Source organism: Puntigrus tetrazona, chromosome 7 (genome assembly GCF_018831695.1).
Source record: "Puntigrus tetrazona isolate hp1 chromosome 7, ASM1883169v1, whole genome shotgun sequence".
NCBI lineage: Eukaryota > Metazoa > Chordata > Actinopteri > Cypriniformes > Cyprinidae > Puntigrus > Puntigrus tetrazona.
This window is the reverse complement of record NC_056705.1, coordinates 35,186,736-35,213,917: the sequence shown is the minus strand read 5'-3', so window position 1 is coordinate 35,213,917 and position 27,182 is coordinate 35,186,736. Positions and strand designations below refer to the sequence as shown.

Genomic DNA, 27,182 nt, shown 5'->3' with positions numbered 1-27,182 from the left:
GTGAAACTGGCGCCATTGTGGTTCTTGCTAGGGAAGCTTCCACGTTGTTTTGTGTGGGGACATTGAGCCGTAATGGCTAAGACTGTGGCATGTTTTTGCGAGCTCCATTTGGGTGAGAGGAAAATGGAGAACCTGCTTGGGTATATTGAGTAAAGTTGTTTGATTTTTTTATATAAGGAGGGAAAAGTGCTGCTTTTCTTTATCTCGTTTTAATTCGGACTTAAATTATACCGTCATTTATTGCTATCTTTAGCATACTTTACAAGTATTGCAAACTATTTGCCGGTGACGGATTGCGAGATCATCCGCCACAGCACGATTTGTTTTCTCTGACGTTGTTTGGTAAATGTATGTTAGATGTTTTGGTTTTTGTTTTAATTTCGATTTGACGTCACAGGCCTCAGGGACTATGACACCGATTTCTTGATCAGAATAACGCAATAGCTCCCTCTGTTGAAATGAAACTAGCTTTTTGAGATAATATCCCCCACTATACCAGCTTGTTAGAATTATAACTCAAACGTTTTGAGTGTAATTATAACATCCCATTCTAATATAAAGGGTACTTCGTATCCTAATATAAAAATACATGAAATAGGTTCATACTTGCAAGTTCAAATAAGAAGTGTAAACTCTAACTTAATATATTACTTATCTATATTGCTGCCCTGTATCTAGATTATATATAATTTTTTTTCAATATAACTACATTTTAAATATCAGTTTACAGTCGTTGTTTTTGCGCATGTCCGACTAGATGTTTGTAGTCTTTTAAGTTCAAGTAAAACTACATTTCCCACCATTCATTTCTCGAAACGTTTGTTTCCGTTCAGATTGGCTGATTCTGAAGGTCAAAGTTGAACAGACATATTTTTCAAGCCTTTGCGGTAAACATCATTAAAGTTCACGGCTTTAGTAGCCAGTACAGCTTTGTAATGGACTTGTAATTGTATAATTTAAGACCGATTTGTGATTAAGCGTTTAATTTGTTCCGTATGTTTGTGATACGTTCGAGCAGAAGACGCGCTTGTTGTTTGGCTGTGTTGGATAAGACCTGCAGAATCACTATGACAGCTGCGTGATAGCACTCTTATATGGAGGACACGTTAAAGACTGCCAGTTGATTTGGTATAGTATGATTTCGATCCAGGCGACGCGATAAACCAGCATTTAGTATGGCAGCGCTACTTTTGCAGCGCGGAAGCAAATGTTACGACAAACGGGTTTGGTCGTTATCGTCTCGTTTTAGCTGTTTTCAAACCTGCAGAAAACTCCTGGAGAGCAACGTGACTTCATACTTTCCTCTAGTGACTCCAAACAAGCGAGGTCTAAAATCAGGACACGTTCAGGTGGGTTATTTAAATGTCGACCAAGCATTATGTAAACGATTTGTCTACGAATTTATGCTATTTTATATATTGTGTGATATTAAGTACATGTGGGACAGCTTGCACATAATGTCTAATACCGATATACACTGTTTATATAAAAACACACAGTTTTACAGTAGAACAGGATGTTTTTGAATATAATAAAACGTATATATTTTTTTTTTTTTTTTAAGAAAAAAACTGAGCAGATGGATCATAAGAATAGCATGTAATCTATTCCGCATGAACACGACCTTGATGTTACTTGGATGATTAACCAAGTCGCCATTGTTTTACAGAACATTTTGACAAAGCCTTTAATCCCAAGGCTTATTGGACTTGAATTCCATTGTCGCCACACATTGGTAACAAATCCTGTGAAACTTTGGAAACTATTAGGTAAGTATGAAGATTTTTGTTTTGGCCGGACATTGTGATGCAGAAAGTTAAATGTTTTAAAATCTTTTTCTGAATTATGTTTTCACATCTGTCAGGCACTACTCACTATTTCAGCACATCCAAGAGAAGACATGAAAAAAAGGAAGGTGGAAAAGGGAAGACTCCAGAGGAAGATGAAGGTATTTTCTAAATTTTTGGAAAGGTAGTTTGAAAAATACTTACTAAATGCATCTTGCTGTGAATGATTTATCTGTAATTTTTAAAATAAATTGTCATAACTGGATCTTCCAGTGAAAACTCTAAACTAGTCATTTTCTCTGTGGTGACATGCAGAGATTTAATTGTTTAACCTGCTTAAAACCACTCAGATGTTTTTTTGGGTTTTTTTGCAATAATTTGTTATTCTGGAGTGTGCCTCACAATACAGAGCAAATGTCTGTAACTAGTTCAGTCAGTTTACTTTTTTAGTTTTGGCCTATATTTGGCATTTTTCTAACTTTCTTAAAAATGTTATATTAAAAATATATTTTATTTTGAATTTTTACATTGTCAATGAATGAAATTAGAATAATACAGGACTGAAATGTTTTAAAAACGCGTAAAAAAAATTAAATGCCTTTTTAATATATATATATATATATATATATATATATATATATATATATATATATATATATACTACATTTGATTAAAATTTTAATAGATGGCTATGATGTAAACTGACAGACATGGACTTGGCATAGCTATGTAGGACATCAAGTTGAATGGGACAAGAGTCAATAATGCAATTTAGCAGATGTACTTTCATGCCAGATTATTCATGCTTACTTTACTTCATTGTTTACTCCATAGAAGAGAAAAAAAGACGAGAGCAGGAGGACCAAATGTATAGGGAACGGCTGCGCACGCTCTTTATTATCGCCGTCATCATGAGCTTGCTCAACTCCATCAACACCAGTGGGGGGAACATATCCTGGAATGATTTTGTAAATGAAATGTTGGCCAAAGGGGAGGTGTCACGAGTACAGGTGGTTCCAGAAAGTGACATCGTGGAGATCTACCTTCACCCCGGAGCAGTCATCTTCGGCAGGCCCGTATGTCGTTTCACACACAAGAGCCGCATTTGATTGGTTTTGTTGCTATTCGGTCCTATTTCAATTCAGAAATTCCTGTTGTCTGTTGTAGAGACTTGCCCTGATGTACCGCATGCAGGTGGCCAACATTGACAAGTTTGAGGAGAAGCTTAGAGCAGCAGAGGAAGAGCTGAATATAGATACCAGAGACAGAATCCCAGTGACCTACAAGCGCACAGGCTTCTTTGGGAAGTAAGTCATTCGGACCTTTCACGGCGCATGCAATTCTGGCGAGCTGAAAAAAGATTAAAATCGACTGTTGGCATAACAAAGTATCACTAGATCAATTTCTTGTCCTTCACAGTGCTCTTTATGCACTCGGTATGGCTGCCATTGGGGTTGCAATTCTCTGGTACATCTTCCGACTGGCAGGAATGGGTGGGAGAGACGGCGGCTTTAGCACTTTTGTAAGTCGGGATTAATTCATTTGTGGTGCAGTTTTACGATTCAAATATTTTCTGATGCCACATAAACTGCCTGCTCCGCCAGAATCAATTGAAAATGGCTAAATTCACTATCGTCGACGGGAAATCCGGGAAAGGCGTGAGCTTCAAAGATGTGGCGGGAATGCACGAGGCCAAGATGGAAGTCAAAGAATTTGTGGACTATCTAAAGGTAAGGGCGTCTGAAAGTTAGACCCAAAGTTATGCGACTGTGAAATATTCTAGTTATACATGATCTGTTTTTCTTGGTGCTGCATTACCGAGAACAATTCATAATGTTAATATAATCCTATAACGGGTATTAGCATAAACTAGGGTTGTGCAGTCTTGATATTTTTGTGAATAATGATGAGCAGTATTTTTGTGATTTTGGGGTGATGCTTCACCTGGTTTAGGCCTGTCCTGGACAGTTGACTCCTAAAGCTTATATATTTTTCATATTTGTGCGGTTGACTGAAGTGACAGAAACATTTTCGTACACCCTTAAACTGATGTCCTGTCCTCGTTAGATGTGTGCAAATTCCTACATTTAGTCAATAATTTGTTATTTAATAATGCGACGCTATCCACACTGTATTTTTCCCATAAGAGGAGACATTGCCGTTTGTAAATGTAATCTTGCTTCTGGTGTCATCTGCTAACTTTAACCGTACAAACTAGCTTGTTTTGTTGCTTTATAATGCAAACTGGTGTGTTTTACCTTATTAATAATGAATTATCTGGTTTATAGTGTAAACGGTTTTGCCTTTTACTGCGTTTTGCTTTTCTAGTTTTTGTACAGGCATTTGAAGACGACTCTATCGCCCCCTTGAGTACTTAGGTTTCCACTGCCACATTGATGCAGGAACTAACGTTACGCACGTTTTCTTTTTGAAGAATCCAGATAGATACCTGCAGCTTGGGGCCAAGGTACCTAAGGGCTCTCTGCTCCTGGGGCCCCCCGGCTGTGGTAAAACTCTACTGGCTAAGGCGGTGGCAACAGAAGCGCAGGTGCCCTTCCTTGCCATGGCAGGGTCAGAGTTTGTGGAGGTGATCGGAGGTAATTCAGTGCAATAAACTCTGTGTATTTCATTTTCCTGTAGCAACATATTTAAATCTGAATGATCTTTTCCCCCACCCAGGCCTTGGTGCCGCAAGAGTGCGAAGTCTTTTCAAAGAGGCCCGCGCCCGAGCGCCGTGCATCGTCTACATCGATGAGATTGATGCTGTCGGGAAGAAACGGTCCACAAACATGTCTGGTTTCTCAAACACAGAGGAAGAGCAGACCCTCAACCAGCTACTTGTGGAGATGGACGGTAATGATTAGGGATGTGCGAAACTAGTCAACTAAACGTAAACCCTTTACATGGGATCACTAGATGTTAATGTTTCATTATAAAATGGAAAACAAAATCATTCACCTCAGATCTTGCATTTTTTTCAGTATTTTTTTTTTCTTCTGGATGCGTAAGTGTTTGCCTTGGTAACAGGATAAGACCGTGTTGACCTAACTTTTATTTTAATTTTTTTAATAATAGAATGAGTTGATGCTGCAGTGCTTATTTATTCAGTGGATTATTATTAAAGTCCGTATCAGCTAAAATGATCAACATGTGTCACTCTGAGATTTTCAGCATATTTTCCTTCTGTTTTCAAGGAATGGGTACCACAGATCATGTGATTGTCTTGGCCTCCACTAACCGGGCAGACATTCTGGACAATGCACTTATGAGACCTGGCAGACTTGACAGGCACATATTTATAGACCTGCCAACTCTTCAGGTAATGAATGTTCAAAGTGCTTTTTGGGGGAAGTACAGCAGCTATAGATCGGCTTATTCCATTAAGTTCTTGAGTTTGATTGCTTATCAGATTTTTAATTTGAATAACTTTGATTATGAAGTGGATTTGCTCACTGCATTACATTTGTGTCTTAACTTCTCTGCATTCTTTCTGGAGACTTTAAGTGTAGTAATGGTGAATTGCTAGTGTTAAAATATGATTTGTTTTGAGATAAAGACATGTACACTACATTACAAAAGTTTTTCACCTAAGCTTAATTGATTAGATTTTTTTTGTACTGTTTTTCTGTTTGAATATATAAAAAAAAAAAAAAATAAATAAATAAATAAATAAATAATATATATATATATATATATATATATATATATATATGCTACTTATTATTATTATTATTATTATTAATTTAATATATTTCAAAGTAAACATAATTATTATTATTTTGCAAAAATTTCTAATAACTTTCTAATCCTGAAATAATCTTCACAAAAATATTAGGCAACTGTTTAGGATTAAATGTGCTCCAAGTCAGCGTATTACGTTGCATGGGGTGAGAAAACCAGGTGACACACAGGCCCCATGACTGATCTAAATTATCCGAATAGAATTATACTACCCATTTTCAATGAGACAATGCCAAAGCAAGATTACACAAAAAAAAAGCCCAGCTAAATTGCTCAAGACATTGCCCCATGTATCATTAGCCTTAGAATGATTACTGAAGGATCGTGTGATTGCGTTCTAGGAGAGAAAGGAAATCTTCGAGCAGCACCTGAAGATCCTGAAGCTTACTCAGCCAGCAGACTTCTACTCTCAGCGTCTGGCGGAGTTGACACCGGGCTTCAGTGGTGAGTGTTGTTTTAACTGTGACTGTCTCCTTATACCACATCCTTCTGCAATTGCCCTTTGTGCGTTGTTCTTATTTCCAGGGGCTGACATCGCCAACATCTGTAACGAAGCTGCCCTTCACGCTGCCAGAGAGGGCTACAAGTCTATTGACACCTTTAACTTTGAATACGCTGTGGAGAGAGTCATCGCAGGTATTCAACTCCTAGATTCAGTTGAGCTGAAAACGGCGGACTCTGGTATCGCATTAACCCATTTCCACACAATCGACTCCGTTTGTTGATCACATTGTGTGTGTGATTTGTAGGGAGTGTGAAGAAGAGTAAAATCTTATCTAAAGAAGAGCAGAGGGTGGTGGCTTTTCATGAGTCTGGTCACGCTTTAGTGGGATGGCTGCTAGAACACACCGAAGCTGTCATGAAGGCAAGCGGCCGAAAAGTACTATAAAAGTGGTTTAGATCGATTTTGTGCTGTATTCTGAAGTTCAATGTGCTACTTGCTGTTTCTTAAGAATATTTGTGACATTTACTACAAATAGTGAGTGAAAATCAATTTAAAGTACTCTGTATAGTAACTAATTACTGTGTGATTTTTATAAAAAACTGTGGATTTGTTCCCCAGGTTTCGATCGCTCCCAGAACAAATGCTGCTTTGGGCTTTGCTCAGATCCTGCCGAAGGATCAGTATTTATTTACTAAAGAGCAGCTGTTTGAGAGGATGTGCATGGCTTTGGGTGGACGAGCCTCTGAAGCCATCACATTCAATAAGGTCACCACAGGTATGAGATGTGTATATATACACACAGATACACATCTAATATAACACACATGTCAAGAAGAGAAATTTGAATATGTATTAGAGAAACCCATTGAGAGACAAATATTTGAATGTAGCTTTCAGGCGCCCCCTGGAGGAAGAATGCATGTTGTCTGTGACTAGAAGGATAAATACTTATTTGCTAGGATAGTACAGATCCAGACTTGACCTTATGGTTATTTCTATGTAGTATTAGATACCAAATAACTTAGGAAGTCATTGTATAGGTGCTCAGGATGACCTGAGGAAGGTGACCCGCGTGGCGTACTCCATGGTGAAGCAATATGGCATGGTTGCCAGTGTGGGCCAGGTGTCCTTCCCAGATTCTGAAGATCGGGGTGGTATTGGACGGAGACCATTCAGCCAAGGACTCCAACAGCAAATGGACCATGTGGGTTAAAGAACATACTCTCCTGTTTATTGTTCTGTTGGTGTGGTGTATGGGTGATGTGATGTTACAGATATGTATGTATGTGTGTGCGTGTGTGTGTGTGTGGTTATTTATCAGTGTTCTTTTCTCTCATCTTCAGGAAGCTAAGATGCTAATAGCAAAGGCCTACAGGCACACAGAGAAATTGCTTTTGGACAACAGAGACAAACTTATTTTGGTAAGATCTGGAAAATCTTCCTAAGACGTTTCTAAAAATACATTTGAAGACATTCATAAAAATGTCCTAGTTGGAGTTCTTGAAGAAAGTTTCAAATTCTTCTAAGGTGTTTGCATGATGGATCTTGCTGAAGACTCGCTAAACAACTAAAATACACGTTTGTTCATATAGAGCATTCATTTTTAAGAGCCATTTTCAGCAAGAAGTCAAGACTGAAGTGACACTACTAATGTAATCAATGATCAGAGTAGTCCTGTACATCACCCATAATAATGATGCATTAAATCAAATTAGTGTTATGTTCAAAAACAAAACCATATAATATGTTTGTTGCTGTTTTTAAATCCTAAGCTTTAGATTTAAAAAAAAAAAAAAAGATGATTTAGCAAGCTAGGTAGAAAATCCTCACAGCATAGCCTTTTTATTACTTTGGCTTGCATAATGATTGTTTGCCGTGATTTGTCAGCTGGCTAATACCCTGCTGGAGAGGGAGGTGGTCAACTACGATGACATCGAAGCTTTGCTGGGACCTCCTCCGTTTGGACCCAAAAAGATGATTGCCCCCCAAAGCTGGGTGGAGGCCGAAAGAGACAAGCAGGACAGCGGTGAAGATGAGCCAAACAGACCCCAGAGGCCCCTTCGCAAGGACAAAGATGATGAGATCAACCTGAGTCCGGCGTGAGCTCCGTAATTTAATTAATGGGCGGCACGTGGAAGTTTAGTGGAGGGACTGCCTTGAAAAGATCGGTCCGATTTTCAAAACGATGCTTTTAAGGGAAAAAATGCTGTTACAGCTCCGATTGACTGAAAAATAACGGCAAGGTATGTGCTTGGTTTAGGCTGATCATTGACCGGTAATTATATTTCAAATGCCTTTAGGACAAATTACAAGCATCAATCAAGCTTTAAAGAGGAAAAGTGTTTTTTCCTTCAATAAGGTAGCTCTCTTTTAAAGAGTAGTAGAAGTTTTTAAAACGGTAGTTATATATATTTTTTGAGTTTCTTTCTGGACCATACTGATCAGCTCATAGTTGCCTAAGAAACTGGTTTGTTAGACCAGAAGAGCATTGCCAGTGGTATATCTGAAGTCATCTTGTGATATTCTGCACCGTATGCAATAAATGAATCAAAAATTGTGTTAAATGTTACGTTTTTATTTTGGTCGATGACTAAATGTTTTGATTTCATTATTATTTTTCATGAACCTTTTTTTTTTTTTTTTTTTTTTTTTTTTTTTTTTAAATGGCCAGCCTTACCAAACTAAATAACCATCTCTCTTTACTAAAAATACAGACTGGTATTAATTCATAACAAAAAAAAAAAAGATAACAACAAAAATATTTCAAATTTTATTATGAAATAAATATTAAAAACAAAATCGAGAAACACCGAAACTACCAAAATTATTACAATAGGCTTTATGTGATAAGGAAAAACTTGTTTTTGAGCGGAAAGCTAAAATATATACATTTAAAGCATCTTTTATTTGGCAAACTATTAATATGCTGCATATGAAAATTTGAATTATTCCTTAATATTAAATGCGTTTGTTTAACTGCAGGCAAGCAAAACTAGTATTACAAGCTCAAATATTACGCAAGATACTAATCATGTATAAAAAGAATAAGAAGAACTGCTCCAAAAACCTCAAGTTAAAAAAAAAATCATTTTATCGATCAATAAAAATAGATATTGAACAGTTAATGCATTTTTTTAAAGAAATACAACTTTCTTCCATTGAAATAAACAAGAATATGTCATTTTGGAGCTGCTATTTTCATGAGGGATATTTACATACCATTTAGTAACAAATAAGTTGTTGTTTTTTTTCCCCACTTTCTCTTTATATCCACTGACTACCGTACACCAGCATTCAAATCATAACATTGAAAATGTCTCATTGGTGCTTTCACTTTAGTGGTACTATTATATATATAAACTTTTCATTTATTGTAATAGAAAAAAAGAGCAGCTCTGAAGGTTACCAACATATAAAATATTAGGGATGCACCAAAATGCTAATTCTGGCGGAAAATTCTTGATGTAATTGGCCGAAAACTGAAACCAAAAATGTTTTGTAGAGATGATTTATTATTTTATGAATATTTAGGCTTTTAAATAAAATACTTTTTTTAATTAAACACAATTTTAATTATATAAACGAAACGCAAGACTATAAAATGACCACACTTTTGCTGAAAGTAAAAACAGCTGGGCAGGATTTATATTAATAATGGTTACGCTTTACAATGGGGTTCATGAGTTCACATGAATCAGCTACTCCAGTTAACATGAACTAAGACTGATTTATAAATGAATGAATAAACTATTGCTCAATGTTAACTGAAACTTCAGAACCTTATTGTGAAGTGTTACCCTAATATTAAATAGCAATACATCATTTTTATTTATTTCCATGCAACAGTATCAAATATAACTTTTTTTTCTTTTAATTGTTAATGTATAATGTACAAAGCTATTATTCTCAGAGGACGTGAGCAGAGCACTGTGTCACAAGAAGATAGCGTGTTACAGCACAGTAGCGCTATTGCAAACAGGAAGTATACGTAAAAATTATTTGAGTGCTTTTTGAGCCTTGTTATTTGAGAGAACATGAACGGTGGGCTACTATATGAGAAGAAGCACCTTCATTAAACGCAGCGTCAAACCGTGCAGTAACAAGGGCGGGCGGGCTATATATAATATTAGGCTATATAACATATTTCAGCCGTAAAACAGAAATGCCATTTTTAGCCGATAATTTTCAGCGGCCGAAATTTCGGTGCATCCCTATAAATGATCCTTCTTTTTCGATAGAATAAAAGAAAGCCATATGGGTTTAGAATGATGGTTATAAGTAAATAGACAAATTATGAATATCAATTTCTTTCTTTTTAAATTGTTCTTCCCGTGTACCCCACGTGCTCAGCAAACCTCTGTGTTGGTCATCAGCTAAAATAGTCTCCCTAGAACATGACGCGTGATTTATGAACAAGGCATCTCTTTTTGCACCATATCTAATCGGTATGCACTAACACACGGTTCCTCCCTCCAATTGGTGCCATTGGCACACTGGCCCACAGTAAGCACCTGTCACATCAGCATGTTGAAATAGTTCACTGATCCATGAAGGAAAGGAAAAAGACAGGGTGGGCAGTCTCTTTTTTTGACACTCGTGACCTTTACACTGATCACCGGGGAATAGGTAGAGACCTCCAGTTATCTACGGTATCAATAATGCAAACCATTCATACATCATGTGCACTCTCTCATATTGAAAATGGAACATTTGATTTGCATGGGGTTTTGAAGAATGTGCGTGTACGAGGGTATCCGAACATCGGTCTGGGGCCTAACGTGGGTCGTACATGTTAGCCAGTTTTTTAAACCGTGGTCCCCAGTCATTGAGGTAGTCATAGTCCTGGTCACCGTCTGAGCCCACAGAAGCGATAGAGCTAAGGCTGCCTGCCACCGACCCATCGCCCTCGTAGTCATAGATCAGAGCTGTATCATATGGTGGGACGTTCGGATCATTGTCAGCCGCGTCCAGGCCCTGTTCAGGGGAAAAAATTAGGGTAAAAAGTGCATTTGATTTTTATTGGTAATTGCAAAGCAGCATGTTTTTTTTAAAATTAGAATATCAGAGAATATGTGTACATTGATTACATTTTAAGGGTCTTTTTTTCTGAAAACGAGACCAGAATTGGCTAATTTAGCTGTTCAATTTTAAAATATCAATTCCAAACTTATTAAAATAGCACTTAAGGAGCAGTAATGATAAATATAACTAATATTTTACAAGTATTACTTTTTATTAAATATACTGGAATATGCTTGCCGTGGTCTCTCAATGTCTGGTGTGGTAAGCACCTTGGTACATTCAACTAACCTTTTCAAAGTAAATGCTAAGGAAATCCCAAAAATATTTTTGAATTATTCCTAATTCTTATATATATATATATATATATATATATATATATATATATATATATATATATATATATATATATATATATATATATATAATAAAAAGACTTACAACATTGATGAAGTCTTCTATATCAGTCGGGTCACCAGGGGGTTTGCGTGGATATCTAGGAGAAGGTAGGTTATGGGGTGCATCTTTCCTTAAAGGTTGTTTTCCCCTGGGCAGGCTGCAGTCTTGTGGGAAAAATGAGGCTGGGGCAGGGACCATATCACTTGGGTTCCTCAGAAAGTCAATATTAAATGCATCCTATAGAAGAGAAACAGCTTTTTTTTTTAAACTTTCATTTAAACGACTGAACGAGAACAATGAAAACGCAAGGATTTTGCAAGCATTTAGTGTGGAACGGGAAACCCTATGCATCCGTCCATCATGCTGCTGTAGGATAGGGAAAATCCCCACGATAAATCAAACTCTTTGACTCAGACGGGAGCTATGTTCGATGCTCATCCCACGATGAATGGAATTCCGATGCTTACTGCATAAGAGCTCACCACACATATGTGTAAAATGTCTTTAGAGTATAATGACACATGCAATATGAGCATTCTACAGTATATAGCCCTAAGAATTTGCAAATTGTAAGTGCTCTCCACAACTGCTTGGTTGCATGGTCTTTGCATAATATAAAAGTTACTAGTTCGGAATACACTATATCTGCATGTAAAATGTATTCAATTTGTGCCATCGCTCTTACTTCGTCCTCTTCTCCTCCTCCTTGCTCGTCATAGTGAAAGACATTGTCTCGGATGTCATCATCAGACGCTCCGACCAGCAGACCTCCTCCTTTTCTGTTCTGCCTTGTGCAGCCCTTCACCGCCACAGCAAGAGCAATCAGAACTGAAAACAACATCACAAAAAAAGCTTTATTAGAACAAATTTCAAGTATGTCTACCAGTAATGTACTACAATGTATGCACGTGCGCATGAATATGGTTTTGACTTACATAACATAAGAGTGATGCATCCCATAATAATCATGAGGGCGATGACGCTTATTCCCATTTTGGTTCCAAAGATGGCTGCGGTGTAGATCCTGCAGTCGCCGAAACTGTCACAGGGACACACAGTCACGTTGACCACGGCATTCGAGGAAAGGGAAGGGGAGCCAGAATCTGATACGATCACAGGAATAGAGAATTCCCCTTTTTCGATGTCGATCAGTGGTTGGAGAACCGCATGGGTTTCTAGTATATGTAAAGAGACAGAAACAAAAACAAGGTTAGAAATCAATGTACTGCTGCTGAAGGTCTACCTACTCTCCAGATCCCAGTTCTAACCTTGTTTCAACACACTGTCTATTAAAGGGTTAAACGGTCCGTGTGACATCTGTGGCTCAACGTTAGCTTTGCGATGCTACGAGAATACTTTTGGCCGCACAAATAAAACGAAATAACATAATACCCATACATATATCTGACTTACTGAGCTTCAAAATAATGGCCGCTATCCACGAGCATCACCAAGCTTGGAAGAGCCAGGATAAGTAAAAAAAAAAAAAAAAAACTCTGACTGTGTTTGTCTGAAAAAAGAAAGTCGTATGCAACTAGTATGACTCTGGGGTGAGTAAAAATATGGGGTCATTTTCATTTTAGGTGAACTCTTCCTTTAACTAGCTTGATTATCCTCTAGAAGACTTATTTGGTTGATTAATCTAAATTTTGATTTAGTTCCTGAGACCATGCTGTGGTCCAGCTCACTACGGTTATGCTAGTGCACCAAGTAACCTGCAGCAAACCAGCACACAGATCAAGACAAGGACCAGCATGGGTTTTCAGCAGGGTACGAAGATATAAAAATGAAAGGTATGTTTTACCGTTAAGAGATATAATTGTCCAGTTGGCAGCCACATTTTGATCGGCAATGTAAAAAGTGAAGGGGTCAGCTTGAGGGGACATATCTTCATCCACAGCACTAAGCAGAAGGCCCAATTTATCTCTGTCCCGATCGCTGCACACCGTCCCACTCAAGGGTATGAGCACTGGTGGGTAATCATTGGTCTCCCAGAGACTGACCTCCAGTGTAGCTGTCGTAGAGATGCCATCAGCATCTGAAGAGAGAGTTATCATTTAAATGATTACCAGTTTTGTTCAAACAATGGCACAGTGGTCATTTTGTGCTGGTACTGTATCACATATTATATTCTGCTGTTATTACTTTGCTCTTCAGGTCTGAGGTGCTCACCCTGATCTATGACTTTTACAGTAGCAGAGTAAATGTTGTTTCTGACGTGGGGAGACCGGATGTTAAAGGATCTCCTGGCTGTGATTTGTCCTGTTGCGTGGTTAATGGCAAGCCAACTCTCAGGGTCATGAATGATTTCAAACCTTGACAAAAAAATCATAATCCTAAGTAGGTTATTTCACATAAGACTAAGAACATACAGTGCATGAGGATTAATGTATGTAAGCTTTCCCATGTGAAAAAGAACAAAAATTACAGAATTAATATACTGTAATATATTTAAGTGTTTTTTGGTTTTTTTTTTAAGATAAGATTTAAAATGTATATTAAATGAGTTTGTTCAACTTAAGAGAGCTTTCTTTGATTTAGCATATTACTTGCTATTTCTTGGTAATTAACAGTAATATACGAGCAAATTCTAAATGTAATATGAATATATTATAATATAAAAACACATTTTTATGCATATTCGAATACATTTTATGTACATTTAATGTACCCTAAAATATACTTAAATGTATTTTTTAATGAAGATTATATCCCATTCATGTAAATGCATTTTTAATTGCACTTTTGTATTTAAAATATATGAACATATTCATTTTAATAATATCAAAGCACACTACAGTTAATTTCTAAAAGTATTTTACATGTGCTTTGGTTTGTTCGTTAACATAAAAATAAATGTATTTCGTTAAAGCATAACAAAAGACTAATAAATCAGTGATTTAAAATGTACTTTTAATTTGACATGATTAAAAAGTGCACTTTTTACACTTATGTGTACAGATTCATGTTCCTGAATCAGTGTACCTTATTAATCTACCAATCAAATAAAATCTAATTGATTGAAGAATTTCATTAATCAATCAATCATTTTTTATGGATAGTATAAGATCAGTGATTTTGCACATGGTTGCTTGATAACAATGCCATTCCAGAACCAACAAAAGTACAGATTAGTCTCACCTTAGCTTTGCATTATCTGGATCATGAGCAATATCTGAGACCAGGACAGTACCAGGAACAACGGACTCTGCAACAGTCACTTTAATGGGGTTTTTATAGAAGATTGGGGCCTCGTTCTCATTCATCACTCTGATGGTGACTGTAGCACTGTGTATTTGTTCGTATGGGGCTTTAAGCCTGACTTCATTCTCTGCTTTGACAAACAGCTGATACTCTGCCTGGGATTCATAGTCTAATGGCTGCAAGAAAGTAGAGACATTGCATTTGAAATCTAGTGTGCAAATAATAGGAAATAATCACAGTTTCTTCAGTTATGGTTAATGAGAATTTGATCACGGAACCTCTTTAAATGGGATCTCAAATCCTTAAGTTTTGATTTAGCTCAGATTGCATTTATTTATTTATTAGTAGTAGTTACATGTTTACAAGGTTTTTTTTAAAAAACCATTTATTATTTGTGTATATTGTACATTAATGTACATTATCCATTGCCAGAGTTTAGCTGACAATTGCTTTTGTTCCGGTCGCTAGATGAAATTGGCCGGTATCTGATTTTAGTCCCATGACTGCAGTCGTATTTTTATCACATTTTCTGAAGTAATCTCACCTTAACCACAGAAAGGATGCCTTGGTTTGAAACTGGGTCTGTGCGGATGGCAAAGTGCCCTGAAGGATTCACAATGGTATACTTAATCTTCCAGTTATCTCCACCTTTCTGGTCCTTATCTGTCGCATTGACCCTTCCCAACTCCGTAATGTACTTGTTCTCCATTGCATACATATTGTACTGCAAACACAGAATTGGATCAAAAGCTCAGACAACAACGATGGGGTGAACATCAAAGACCGTGCATGTTTTCGATTGTTTTTTTGTTGTTGCATACCACTGTAGGATGGAATTTCGGAGCGTGGTTGTTAATGTCAGAGATGTGAATGATGGCACGGCCGGAGGAGGTTAGGCCCATTCCAGACATGTCAGCCACCTGCAGAGTCAGCCTGAAGGACTGCACCACCTGACAACACATTAGGGCATGTTAATGCTTTCTTTATTCAGATTTGAAATCAATATTTCTGTGTATGCTGCTTATTTCTGAGACACAATATAACCCACATCTCTGTCTAGTCCCACATCTCGAGTGTAGATGACTCCAGTTTTGTTGTTAATGCCAAACATGGTCTTGTTGATGCCGTGAGGAGGGATACTCTCTTGTCCAGTGATGGAGTAGCTCAGAGCCGCGTTTTCTGTCATTGGATCATCAGAATCTATGGCTGTAACCTGCATCACTGAAGTTCCTGATGATAGAGAATCACACAACACGGTTATGATACTTATATTTCACGCATTTGTAATCTGACCACCTGACATAAAGGCATAGTTCCTACTAGGTGTCATGTCATAAACGTACCATGGTGCACTTTTTACAGAGACACGGAATATGTACCAACAAGTACATATCACTGCAGTTTCATTTTCAACGAATGCTACGGTATTAAAACTCCAACACTTCACACAAATTTAGTGTTTCGATTACTAAAGCTGAATTTTCGCACAATTACTTGAAGAATATCACACATATCCAGCTTCATATACATGGGTTTTTATAGACGTAGGTTTGTTCGGTAGCTCACAGAGTACAGAGATGTACTTGAGAGGCAAGGAGCTCCATTTTGAATCACGTGTAACTACGGTTAAAAAAAAACAGTTAAAATCTTTGTAAAAAGAAGTTGAAATATGCATGATATGATATGTATGAGAGTTTTGCATTCATTAACACTATTGGGCAGGTTCAGGGTTGGTTTTGGTGTAGGGCATATTTCCAACATGATAGAGCATTAACATTTAGCAACAGTCCATGGATATAATTCAATATCTATATCAGCTCCACTCCACTTTTTTGGAAACAGGCTCATTCTCCAACTCCCCCAGAGTTAATAAGTTGAGTTTTGGAATCTATTCAGCTGATCTCCGTGTCTAACGATAGCACTTTTAGCATAGCTTAGCATAGATCATTGAATCCAATTAGACCAGTAGCAACAGTTTCAATATTTAAAACTCGACTCTTCTGTAGTAATATTGTGTAATAAGGAAATGGAGTAAAATTAAAAGTTTTTTTAGGCTGATATGATTAGAAACTATACTCTCATTCCGGCATTTTCATTTTCTTCTTGCATGATATAACTAGTCAATGCTAAGCTATGCTAAAAGTGCTATCGCCAGACCTGGAGATCAGCAGAACAGACTCCAAAACAGTAAATCTCTAGGGGAGTTGGAGAATGAGCCTATTTCCAAAAAAAGCGCAGTGTTCCTTTAATAAAAATGTATTGAACCTGTGTTTTAGTGCCAATCAGTGGACATTCTCTTTAAAACATATTTTTATGAGACCAGCTTGCGTAATTCACTCAAAAATCTATATTTTTGCAGAATATGAAAGAAGATGTTTAACAGAATTGCCATCCAATGGAAGTGGACCCTGAATGCCAAGATCCAAAAAGGAAATGATCTGATATATCTAATGATATAATTTTCCTGTTTGGATGAACTATTCAGCGTTTTCTTTTTGCATATGAAGAATTTATTTTATTTCTTAAATGATGTTTAAAATGCTGTTGTCCATGCTTATCTTACCTGGAACAGAGAATTCCGGGATAGTGCCAACAAACTCTTTCTGGGTAAATTCAGGCCTGTGGTCGTTCTGATCTAAAACGTAGATTTCAATGGTGGTGGGACTTTCTAGTCTCTCTCCACTTGGGGAAAGTGCAAAAGCTTTAAGCTGAGGACATAATACATAATAGGTTATTCAGATACATCACATAATTACGATGAATTCAGCTTAAAATCTCTGAGAGCTCTACAGTAGGATTGAGACAATACTGTGACAGTATCAAAATTGTGAAAAATAATATGAGTAAAAAATATTTAATGATCAAATAATGGACATTGTTCTATGCAATAGAAGCTATTTTCAGCGAAGGGGTCAGACTTTTATACTCTGTACGTGACTTCATTATAAGAAAACAATACCAACAAACATGTTTACCTTAAAACTCTTATGTTTTTCCCTGTCTAGTGGCATTTTGCTTTTGATCCATCCTGTTTTTTCATCAATTTCAAAGAGGCCTTTGGGGTCCTGGTCAACCCCGGGTCCCTCCAGCATGTATATCACCTCCCCGGTGAAAATCTTGTCCGATTTGATCTGTGAGAGTGGACATGGAACGTGTTACAGCCGTATGGCAAGCAGCTTATATCTACTGACTAAAAAAATAAGTTGTCATAAACCAGTATAGTAAGTATAAATCATGTCATTGGATGTTTATGTTCGTAAAAATACATTACCTATTTAAATTAGTATACTTTAGTGAGCTTTTTTAGATCTATGTTGAGCAACTAGCTAACGGTGGGCTGGGTGTTTACCTGGACCAGATCTTCAGGGACCTGCTTGCTGTTTTCCGAGACTCTGATTGGTGGAATGATCCAGTCTCTCTTGACCCTGACCTGTGGACCTGCACTCCTGTGTCTCCATGGGTACAGCGCAGCTGGGTTCAGATCGCTCTGCGTTACCTGACTACCGCTGCTGACCTGCAACAAAAAAAACACACGGAGCAGTTAGAACCTGGATGCACGCATCCACCACAGTCGTTCTGCATCTGAATCATTTCTGTGCCACTAATGTCACTAAACTGCAAATTCTTACTTCATTGAGGACTCAGAAATACCTCTTATATTCCGACTTTAGTATTTTGCAAGCCTTTTATACAGTTATACATGAATGTATAGTTTAATCATTAAATTATGCATTGTAATTTGATTTATTTTAGCATTTATCACTTCTGATCCACTTTAGATTTAGCATATGTAATATTTCTGCAAAAATGTACTTGCAGACAAATATAATATTAATAAAATAAAAGGCACTTGCACTTAAAATATACTTTAGTTGACCATAAATGCTTGTCAGTCCATTCTGCAGTAAACTTTAGCCATGTTTTAAAGACAATAGAATTATGAAATTAAATATACAGATTGAGTGGGTCAAAAAAGCACTTTTAAGTTCAACTTATTGCAAATATATAAATAATACATTTTCAGGGAATTGTAAATAACATGCAGTCAAGTGCCTTAAAACATTACTTTTGATCAATTCATTCCAATGGAATAATTTGCATACTTTTAAGAAAGTGTTGGCACTTTCAGTCTCACAAACCTGCATTTCTACCACAAACCTCTAGGGGCCTATCGCAGGAAATCTTGGTAACCACTTTCATTTTAAAGCGCTTTTACAAAGTGTGTGGAGCTGCTATCTTTCACGGCGTCTCTAATGTGGAATCCAGTGTGCTTTGAAGGCCTGTGGAGTGAACCTAACTTTCTTTTTTCTTTCAGAAACGAACACAATCATATATTGAGGTCTAAGGGCTGCACTGATATGTTCAGCCAAAATAAAGGGCTCATACAGCACTCCCTGCACGCACACACACACACACACACTCATGCAGCTGTTTAGCAGGGAAACAGGCTCAGTTTTCGCCACCCATGGCCTGTCACTCTCAAACACACTCTCTTTTGCCTGCACCTGACTGAGGTCAGAGGTCAGCTGCTAAACGTGCTTTAGTGACAAAATTCCACACACGGTGCTAGAATTCTCACATACACCGACACAATGTGCGTCGAATAGGGAAAAATTCTCACTATGGACCAAGCCTGATTTATGAAATTGCAAGAACTATGGTAACTGTAGTCATTTGCCAAAGATAAATTCAGGGAGAAGTAACATTGTGTTTTGAGTGACAAATTGCTGCACCATCAGGATCTAAAATTAACTGTTTGCCACACCTGTTACTGGTGAGTAAATTGAAATTTACCGGCCATAAATACTTCTATTAATACTACGTCCATTTTGCTTTGTTTTGCTATATTTAGGATGCTCTTGTGAAAAAGCAGTGCGTTTAAATGCTCACTTGTACTTCAAACCATAAAAGTGTATTTTTAAAAAAGTGCACTTTCACATAATGCAACTTTAGTTTAACACACTTTTTTTAAAGACACTTTTAAAAAATAAGGACATTATAAAATGTCAAAAGGTTTCATGCAAAGCAGATAATTAATCATGTCTTAATATTTTTTTTGATATGAATTAATTATAATTTGATTCAGTGTATTCAATGTTGAATAATGTATGAAATTTAATATTTTTACATATGTGTACATTATAAAAGTCTACTAAATTGTAATTTCATGCCAAATATATAATAAAATAATACCAAAGTTCCAGTAGAAATTATATTAAGGTATTTCACTATAGTTTATATAAATTATTGTCAGTTTAACCCTATTTCAAATGCAATATAATTATGACATTACATATAATAATATGAAGATATTTAATTGGGTCAAGTGATCTTAAGTTCAAGTAATTGCATAAAAATTGCATATATAGTTAAATTACAATATATTTCCATTTAATTGCAATTACATATTACATACAAGTTTGCTCTTCAGTATATTCTTTTGAGATATATTCTTTTCAAAAGTACTCTTTTTTTATTTTATATTTTATTGTTACAGTGTACTTTTTCACATTTAACTATTTTCTTATTATTTATTTGGCCAAAGGCAATCGTTTTTTGTGCATTTGGTGCTCTGTAAGTGTTCAAATTGGTGGAACAAAAGACTAGAAATACCTCACTTAAGAATGCAATGCACTCTCTGAAATAAAGGTACAAAGGTTGTCACTGGGGCAGTCCCTTCTCAAAGGGTACATGTTTGTATCTGAAAGGTCCATTTGGTCCATTGGTACCTTTAAAGTACATATTAGTACTTAAATATTAAATCTAATAGGTATAAAATTGTACCTTTTGTACCTTTATTTGTGAGAGTGTAATAACTGATCACCTTATAGAAATCTTAAATAGCAGCGATGGCTGTCATAGTCCTTTGATTTCCTCATGGACGCAGCGGTAGAGCCGTTTCCTGAAGGCATGGCTCTGAGCAGCCCGTGCAGAATGCTGGACATCACAAGCATGCACGGACCCTGCTAGAGCACACTAATCTTAGAGCAGACTGAATTCTCCATTCTGCTAGTCTAGTACTACATTACACTCAATCTAAGGTGTTTACTCAGTTCCCAAACAACAGGCACATTTTTTGGACTATTTCAACATTTAGCAATCCGAACGCAGTACGTTTACATCGAAAGGCATGTTATGTGAATTAAGTTCAGTTTAAGTTCTGCATTGTTCAATCTAACTGATTTTTTTTTTTTTACTATTTTGAGACTATCTGCATTAATACCTAAACAGGAGTGGTCACTTCAGCTAGTTGCATTTCCAGTATTTGTGTATGTATTTAATCGTCGCAATTTCTATTCTAACATAATATCAACCGGCAGAAATCTGGACGCACGGCGAGTTGGATGTTCGGGTTTCAGTTGAGTTCAGTCCCCGAGATCAAAGTGTGAGTTTGTGGGAAGTCAGCATTCCGGGTGGCATTTACAGGAGGTCTCTTGATGCCTTTAACAGAGCCGCACGTTTGGTTACTTCTCTTATCATTTACCCAGGGTCTGCTTATGCACTTCCTCGCCTCATTTAGGACACGCGTGATTGCTTTTTAGTCTGCGAATTCTTATCTGAGCTTCTCCTACAGAGAAAAGCGATGAGATGAAATTAAATGAGAGTAAATGAACACAGCTTTCTCTTCAGAGAAAAGGCCTTAGCAATTTCACATTTCTCCTTAAAATCTCAACGACGTTTACAAATCGGTTCAGATTTGCCAAAATGCTAAAGTTTTACTTTAATAATAACTCAAATTTGTTCATTTTTGCTTCTCATAAGGATTGAAAAAAAAATATATATATACAAATTTGGGAGAAATACTTGAATGAGACATCAGTGAGATCTCCATTATGTCTCCTGAGCAATGTGAGCTGTATGTGAAAACATTTGCTCAAGGGAAGCACTAAGCTGTCAGGGCTGAAAATACCCTACTGTCTGAACCAAACACTAATACCCCCAGAGACGCCAGGTGCCAACCCCCAACCTCTCGTTCAGTAATCCACCAAAACATAACCTAGGCTCGGTCAATAGCTTTGTGAATGTCTAAAAAAGTGTAATCAGAATCATTATTGGGGCCTTTAGTTCCCTGAAGAAAAAAAATCCACAGTTGTTGCTCTCTGGGTCACATTTAACTCAGTTTAGCTCTACTTTTACCGGAGTAAGGCATTCCTAAAGCCGACATATGGCAGGGTCAGCTGGTCCGGACCATGGCACTTGATGGTCGCAGGCGTGACTAACAGAATGAGATATGCTACATTTCTGAGGAGGAGAACAAACTAGGTGCGTGTGGAACACATTAGGCCTAAGCATGTGTGTCCAACAGAGTTTTGAACTTGTTTTAGTGCTTTTTGAGTTATTTTCACGAATCTCTAAACAGTTGAGTAAAATGCATTATGCAATTTTAAGATAAATAAATGAGTATATATATAAAACTAAAATGAGCTTTGTGTGTAAAAGGCCAGCGTGCCTATATATATATATATACTCTATATATATAAACCTCATAATTGTTGGATGAATGGTATGATTAGATCCCAAATTTGGCATTTTGTTTGTCTAACTGGTATGTGGACGTGTGATCCCGTGTGTCTCAGAGACAGGATGGCATGACAGAATGCAGGGCCGGACGAGAGGTTGGAGGGTCACACAGGTGGTCACGTTCTGTCATGTCATTCCAAGTCCAGTAAGTGCCTCGCGCCCAAGGTCACCCCTTTCTTTTTTTCGAAACTAAAATACACTTTAATGTCATTTGTATAGAAACTTGACATGCGTTTAAGTAACGTGTACTTGCATAGTTGTAATAACGGTGTTTATTTATTCAGAGTGGAATTGAATAGATTCGATTTTTTTTATTGTCATTGTACAGCTGTACAACAATTATTTTAAAAGTAATGTTAACACCCTACAGTTAAAATAGACGTCAAGAACTCTGCAAGTGCACTTCTTGAAAGCAAGATAAATGTGTACTACTTAGTGTACTTAAGTTTGTTAAATTAGGTGCTATATTCAATACAATAAATTAGCCTACACTTTCTTTCTTTATTTCTTTCTAAGAACTGACCCTGCTGTCAGCCAGGATCATGTCAGTAACCGAACCTTCATAACCAGGCTAATTTAAACAGGCTGTAACGCTATAATGTTCAATTAACGCTGTCTCATCTTCGTTTCCTAATTAAGGTGAACAAGCAAGGCGCAACAGTAGACGTCAATATTATTAACAGCAGAATGTCTGTGACTAAGAGAAACCCAAAGTTGCCAGTTAGACTGACTATCACCAGCTGGACTGGCGCATGAACCCAACACTGGCTGCATTATTAACAAATTTTTCGCTCATTGCACGGCCTGGGAGGACAGGCCTCCTATTTCCGCAGCTAAGATTACCATGTAAGACAAATGGGGTTGAGTCTGCATCTGGTAACAGCTGTTCACTGTCATATCAAGACCACACCACCGGAGGCATGTGAATATCAATGCACCCCACTATACTCTCCGTGAGACATAAGCCTCTCCCGGGACATGAGCTGTGGGAATTCCTAACACTCCCTGTCTGATCACCAGAGAATTTTAACAAATGAAATGTGTCCAGAGCCATAAAAAGCCACACATCACCAGCACTGCTAAACAGAATTAAAGAAAACTATCGAGTTATCAGCGATTTGGAGGAAACTTGCAACTCCGGTATTAGCGTGCACTGGCATATTTCCTTACCCCATGATACGTAATGCATTGCACACTCTCTCTGTATTGTTACATCAGTTGAGGAGAGGAAACACATTAAATGTACATACGGTAGAATTGTTTATCACAGAATTACACCAATAGAAAACAATGCTAATCAGATCTCAAAGATTTTGTCTCCTTAATGTAATATCCCGGTAACATTTCTTCGGAAGACTTAATGTTTTAAGGTGTGGCAAGATTTGAATATATTGTCCGTTTAATTTCTCCTAAAGAACTTTTGAGCCTTAAATAAAACATCTGAAAACAGACTGGGTTATGAATGAGTTGCTCATTGCTAAAAAGCATCTTCAAACGCGAAGCCTAAGCAACTTTGAAGCAATTGTTCTCGAACCGCTCATAAATAACATGGCGGCCACTAGCAAGCTTTCTCCTGTTTATGTATAGCGTGATGAAAGCTTACCGATGAGGGCAACTACGGGACAAATCTCTCACTTTAGAATCTGTAGCCCATTGAAAATCTAAACAATCCTGATCAGTTGATTGTGCCGAATATTTAGGCAGCGTGACTTTGTTTGCATTCTCATTCGTTGTCTTCACGATTACATTAGCGACAGACCAAAGGAGGCCTCGAAACGTAACGTCACACGAGGGTAAAACCAGCTGTACTTCTCTCCTTATTATTCACTATCCGTCATCGTTTAATTCATCAGAAATGACGCGTGTTTAGATCATTCATTTCCACCAACAATATAATACATCTGACGGCTGGTGAGTTCAGCCGGTTGAAGGCAAAGTTAACAATCAATTACCAAACACTATACCGCTAAAGATGATTTTAGCAGATGTGCCCCAAGGTCAACACTGTAACCACTTCTTAAACACCGAATCTTTAGCCAACAAGATAAACTAACGCCAATCAAATTACGTGGCGTTGCTAAAAAATAATAGCAATACACAATACACGCTTTCCATTGCAAATTTGTTCTTCTTCACATTTGTTGAGGTTTCTAGTATTTGATTGCGTTGAGAAAGTCATACTATAATTAGCAAAGGCCATGTTGACAATCTACAGCAAACGTAGATTAGGAAAGATATCAAGTTTGATTCACAAAAGTGGTCATTGAGATTTAGTACGTGACGATATGACAGTTAACGTTTATAAACATAAAAGTAAAATGCAGATATAACATAATGAATAATTGCGTATTATTAAATTAACATGTAAATATTAATGCCTACATGCAAACTAAATGTAACATTTTAAAGTAGAAAAATGTAATTAATATTTTCTTTTAAAATGTGCCCCGAGTATGCTTGTTTTATTTTTTATTTTTTCACAATTAAATTTTTTTTTTTTTTTTTACAGTGTGAAAAATAGTAAGCTCGAGGGATTCTGTCATGTAGATTAACACTGAGATATTTTACAGTGAAACGGAAGTGATCCTCAGAATACACTTACCTGACACGCCACGGCCAGCAGCGCTCCCAGGACCGCCACAGCCTTCATCAGCCCTCGATAAACCGCTGCCAAATGATACAACACCGGAGACTCGGACAACAGCGGACGAGCAAAATTTGCAATGAGGCAGGGACACGGGCGTCTCCGGCTACTAGAAGCCCTTGTTCCTCGTCTCTCAGTCTGTGGTTGAGTGACAGCACATGTGTGCCGGGCCGCCTGAACCCAGCCCCCACAACACTCTCCCATGGCATGGACACACCCCACAACTTCTAGGTTTCCAAAATCCACGACCCATTCAGTGACTGTTATATACCTCCAATGAAGTGAAGACAGAGAACAGAACACTGAAGGAGGACGCGTAACATCCATCCTAAACAGAGAATCAGTGCTCAAATAATAAACATTTTCCTATGACTTTTTACTTAAATGTATATATATATATATATATATATATATATATATATATATATATATATATATATACATGTCTGTGTTTAAGTTCATCTGTGTCAAGGCATTCTGTAATAACTAGACTCTTAAATTAAAGGTTTATATCGGCATCAATGGTTTCATAAAGAACCAAAATGTATGGAACTTTTTTTTTAATGCATAGAAGGTTCTTTATAGGAGAAAAAGATTCTTTAAATATTTTAAACGATCTTCATGCTATGAAAGAAAAATTGTGAAAATCCTTTTTGGAACTTTTATTTTTAAGAGTGTACCTGGATTGGAAAAATGGCATTTGTCCTTTATTTAAAAGACCTTTTATGTTTGACTATTTGAAAATGATCATTTCCATTTTAAACCTTCATTCAGTTTGGGTAAGAGCAAATAATAAGTACATTTTTTTTTAAAAATAATTTCCATGCGGAAATAATCCACATCCAATTCAGAATAAATTGAAAAAACTTTATTTATTCATTTAATTATTGTTTATTTATTTGTTTCCTTGTTTGTTAGTACATAACATTAATTTATTGTAGGTAAAAATTCAAATGTTATATTATAACATTTTTTGCTTTTGTTTATGAAGATATTAACAAAGATATTATATTAACCACATTGAGGAGAATGGCATGCCTAAAGAAATATATTAAGTAACATGGGAAAACTCAGATCATATTATTTTATCATTGTGATTATAAATTGTGTTTTTTTTTCTAAACGTCATTTCTTTGCTCTTTGTATAATTTACTAGATTTAATTATGTAGGGTGAACGTAAACCACTCAAGTGCTTTCTGATGGTGACGTACAGTGACTGTATTTCCCAGCATGCTTTGCATGGGACTTAATAAGGACTTGCGGCCACTGACTTTAATTATAAATAAATATTGTGAAAATAACCAACAGTTTGGTTGCTAATATTCTTCAATCCTTAATTTCAAGTGGAGGGTGAGTAAATGATTTTTTGGTGTCTCTGTCTGAAAACATTACATTCAAATCAGACTGATCACCGAAGTATCATCGTACCTCATATAACTTCTGACTCTTTGAATGCGTTCTTATTTTTCACAAGGCAGTGTATGACACACAGGTGAAGTCAAAAGTGTGTTATTAGTGGGTATTATAGATACGCAGTGCTGCCGTGACCTTTCACTGGTTCTAGGTGTCAGTCTGCCCATCTGCAAACTGCTCCACTCCAACACCCATGACCACTGGACATGCTAACATCAAACTCAGCGGCCGGTCACGTGATGCCATAAAGATCCTCAGCCTGCATTCCACACGCATGTCTACATACAGGTTATGTTCCTCTCGCAGATGGAAAAGATCGCAAGGCCCCCGACTCTTCCTATCATCTCGTCTCAGCGTCGATCATACAGACACACATGCTCAAACGCATCTTCCATATGAGCTCGGAGCATGCCAGCATGCCGTGTCAGACCAAACAACTCCGGTGTTGTGTGCCGTAAGAATTCACCTCGAAGGAGTTTAGAGCAAGTGCAGCTGTAATGAGACAACTCTGACATGCGAAATTCTTTCAAACTCAAACAATTTAGAGTGACACTTAAAACCCAGTCCAGTAAAAATAGATTACTCCTGTCATAATCAAAAAAGATGATTATGACATGCAAGTACAAACAATCTGTATAGGTACTATGAGTAAGGTGACTCTGGATATGCAATGAAAGTGATTTCGGAAGCCAATAATCAAGTAATCATATGAGTAATTAATAACAGAATTTACATTTTTGGGTCAACTACTCATAGTTTAAAGCATTAATATATATATATATATATATATATATATATATATATATATATATATATATATATATATATATATATATATATTTTTTTTTTATACAAGTTGTTCTAAACCAATGAAAATGATTTTGGAAGCCAATAATCAAGTAATCATGTGAGTAGTTAATGACAGAATTTTCATTTTTGAGCCAACTACTCCTAGTTTAAAGCATTAATATATATATATATATATATATATATATATATATATATATA

General features: G+C 36.8%; 2 protein-coding genes across 2 annotated transcripts; one reads left to right on the top strand and one right to left on the bottom strand.

The window, feature by feature from the left end:
• The first annotated feature begins 59 nt into the window (after positions 1-59).
• spg7 (SPG7 matrix AAA peptidase subunit, paraplegin) lies at positions 60-8,537 on the top strand. Its single transcript, XM_043243703.1, has 17 exons — positions 60-1,349; positions 1,670-1,769; positions 1,865-1,948; positions 2,622-2,863; positions 2,955-3,094; positions 3,207-3,309; positions 3,392-3,517; positions 4,222-4,384; positions 4,467-4,640; positions 4,982-5,106; positions 5,870-5,972; positions 6,054-6,164; positions 6,278-6,393; positions 6,592-6,748; positions 7,014-7,177; positions 7,317-7,394; positions 7,861-8,537. Exons 1-17 carry the CDS (start codon positions 1,176-1,178, stop codon positions 8,074-8,076), a joined length of 2,376 nt encoding a protein of 791 aa, XP_043099638.1. The 5' UTR covers positions 60-1,175; the 3' UTR covers positions 8,077-8,537.
• A 228-nt stretch (positions 8,538-8,765) lies between these two features.
• cdh15 (cadherin 15, type 1, M-cadherin (myotubule)) lies at positions 8,766-24,891 on the bottom strand. The gene is made up of 14 exons (XM_043245622.1): positions 24,719-24,891; positions 17,945-18,109; positions 17,571-17,726; positions 17,159-17,303; positions 15,644-15,825; positions 15,417-15,545; positions 15,140-15,319; positions 14,533-14,771; positions 13,564-13,706; positions 13,196-13,429; positions 12,327-12,566; positions 12,077-12,219; positions 11,434-11,628; positions 8,766-10,947 (listed from the first exon to the last, which is right to left on the bottom strand). Exons 1-14 carry the CDS (start codon positions 24,764-24,766, stop codon positions 10,747-10,749), a joined length of 2,400 nt encoding a protein of 799 aa, XP_043101557.1. The 5' UTR covers positions 24,767-24,891; the 3' UTR covers positions 8,766-10,746.
• Positions 24,892-27,182: the final 2,291 nt, after the last annotated feature.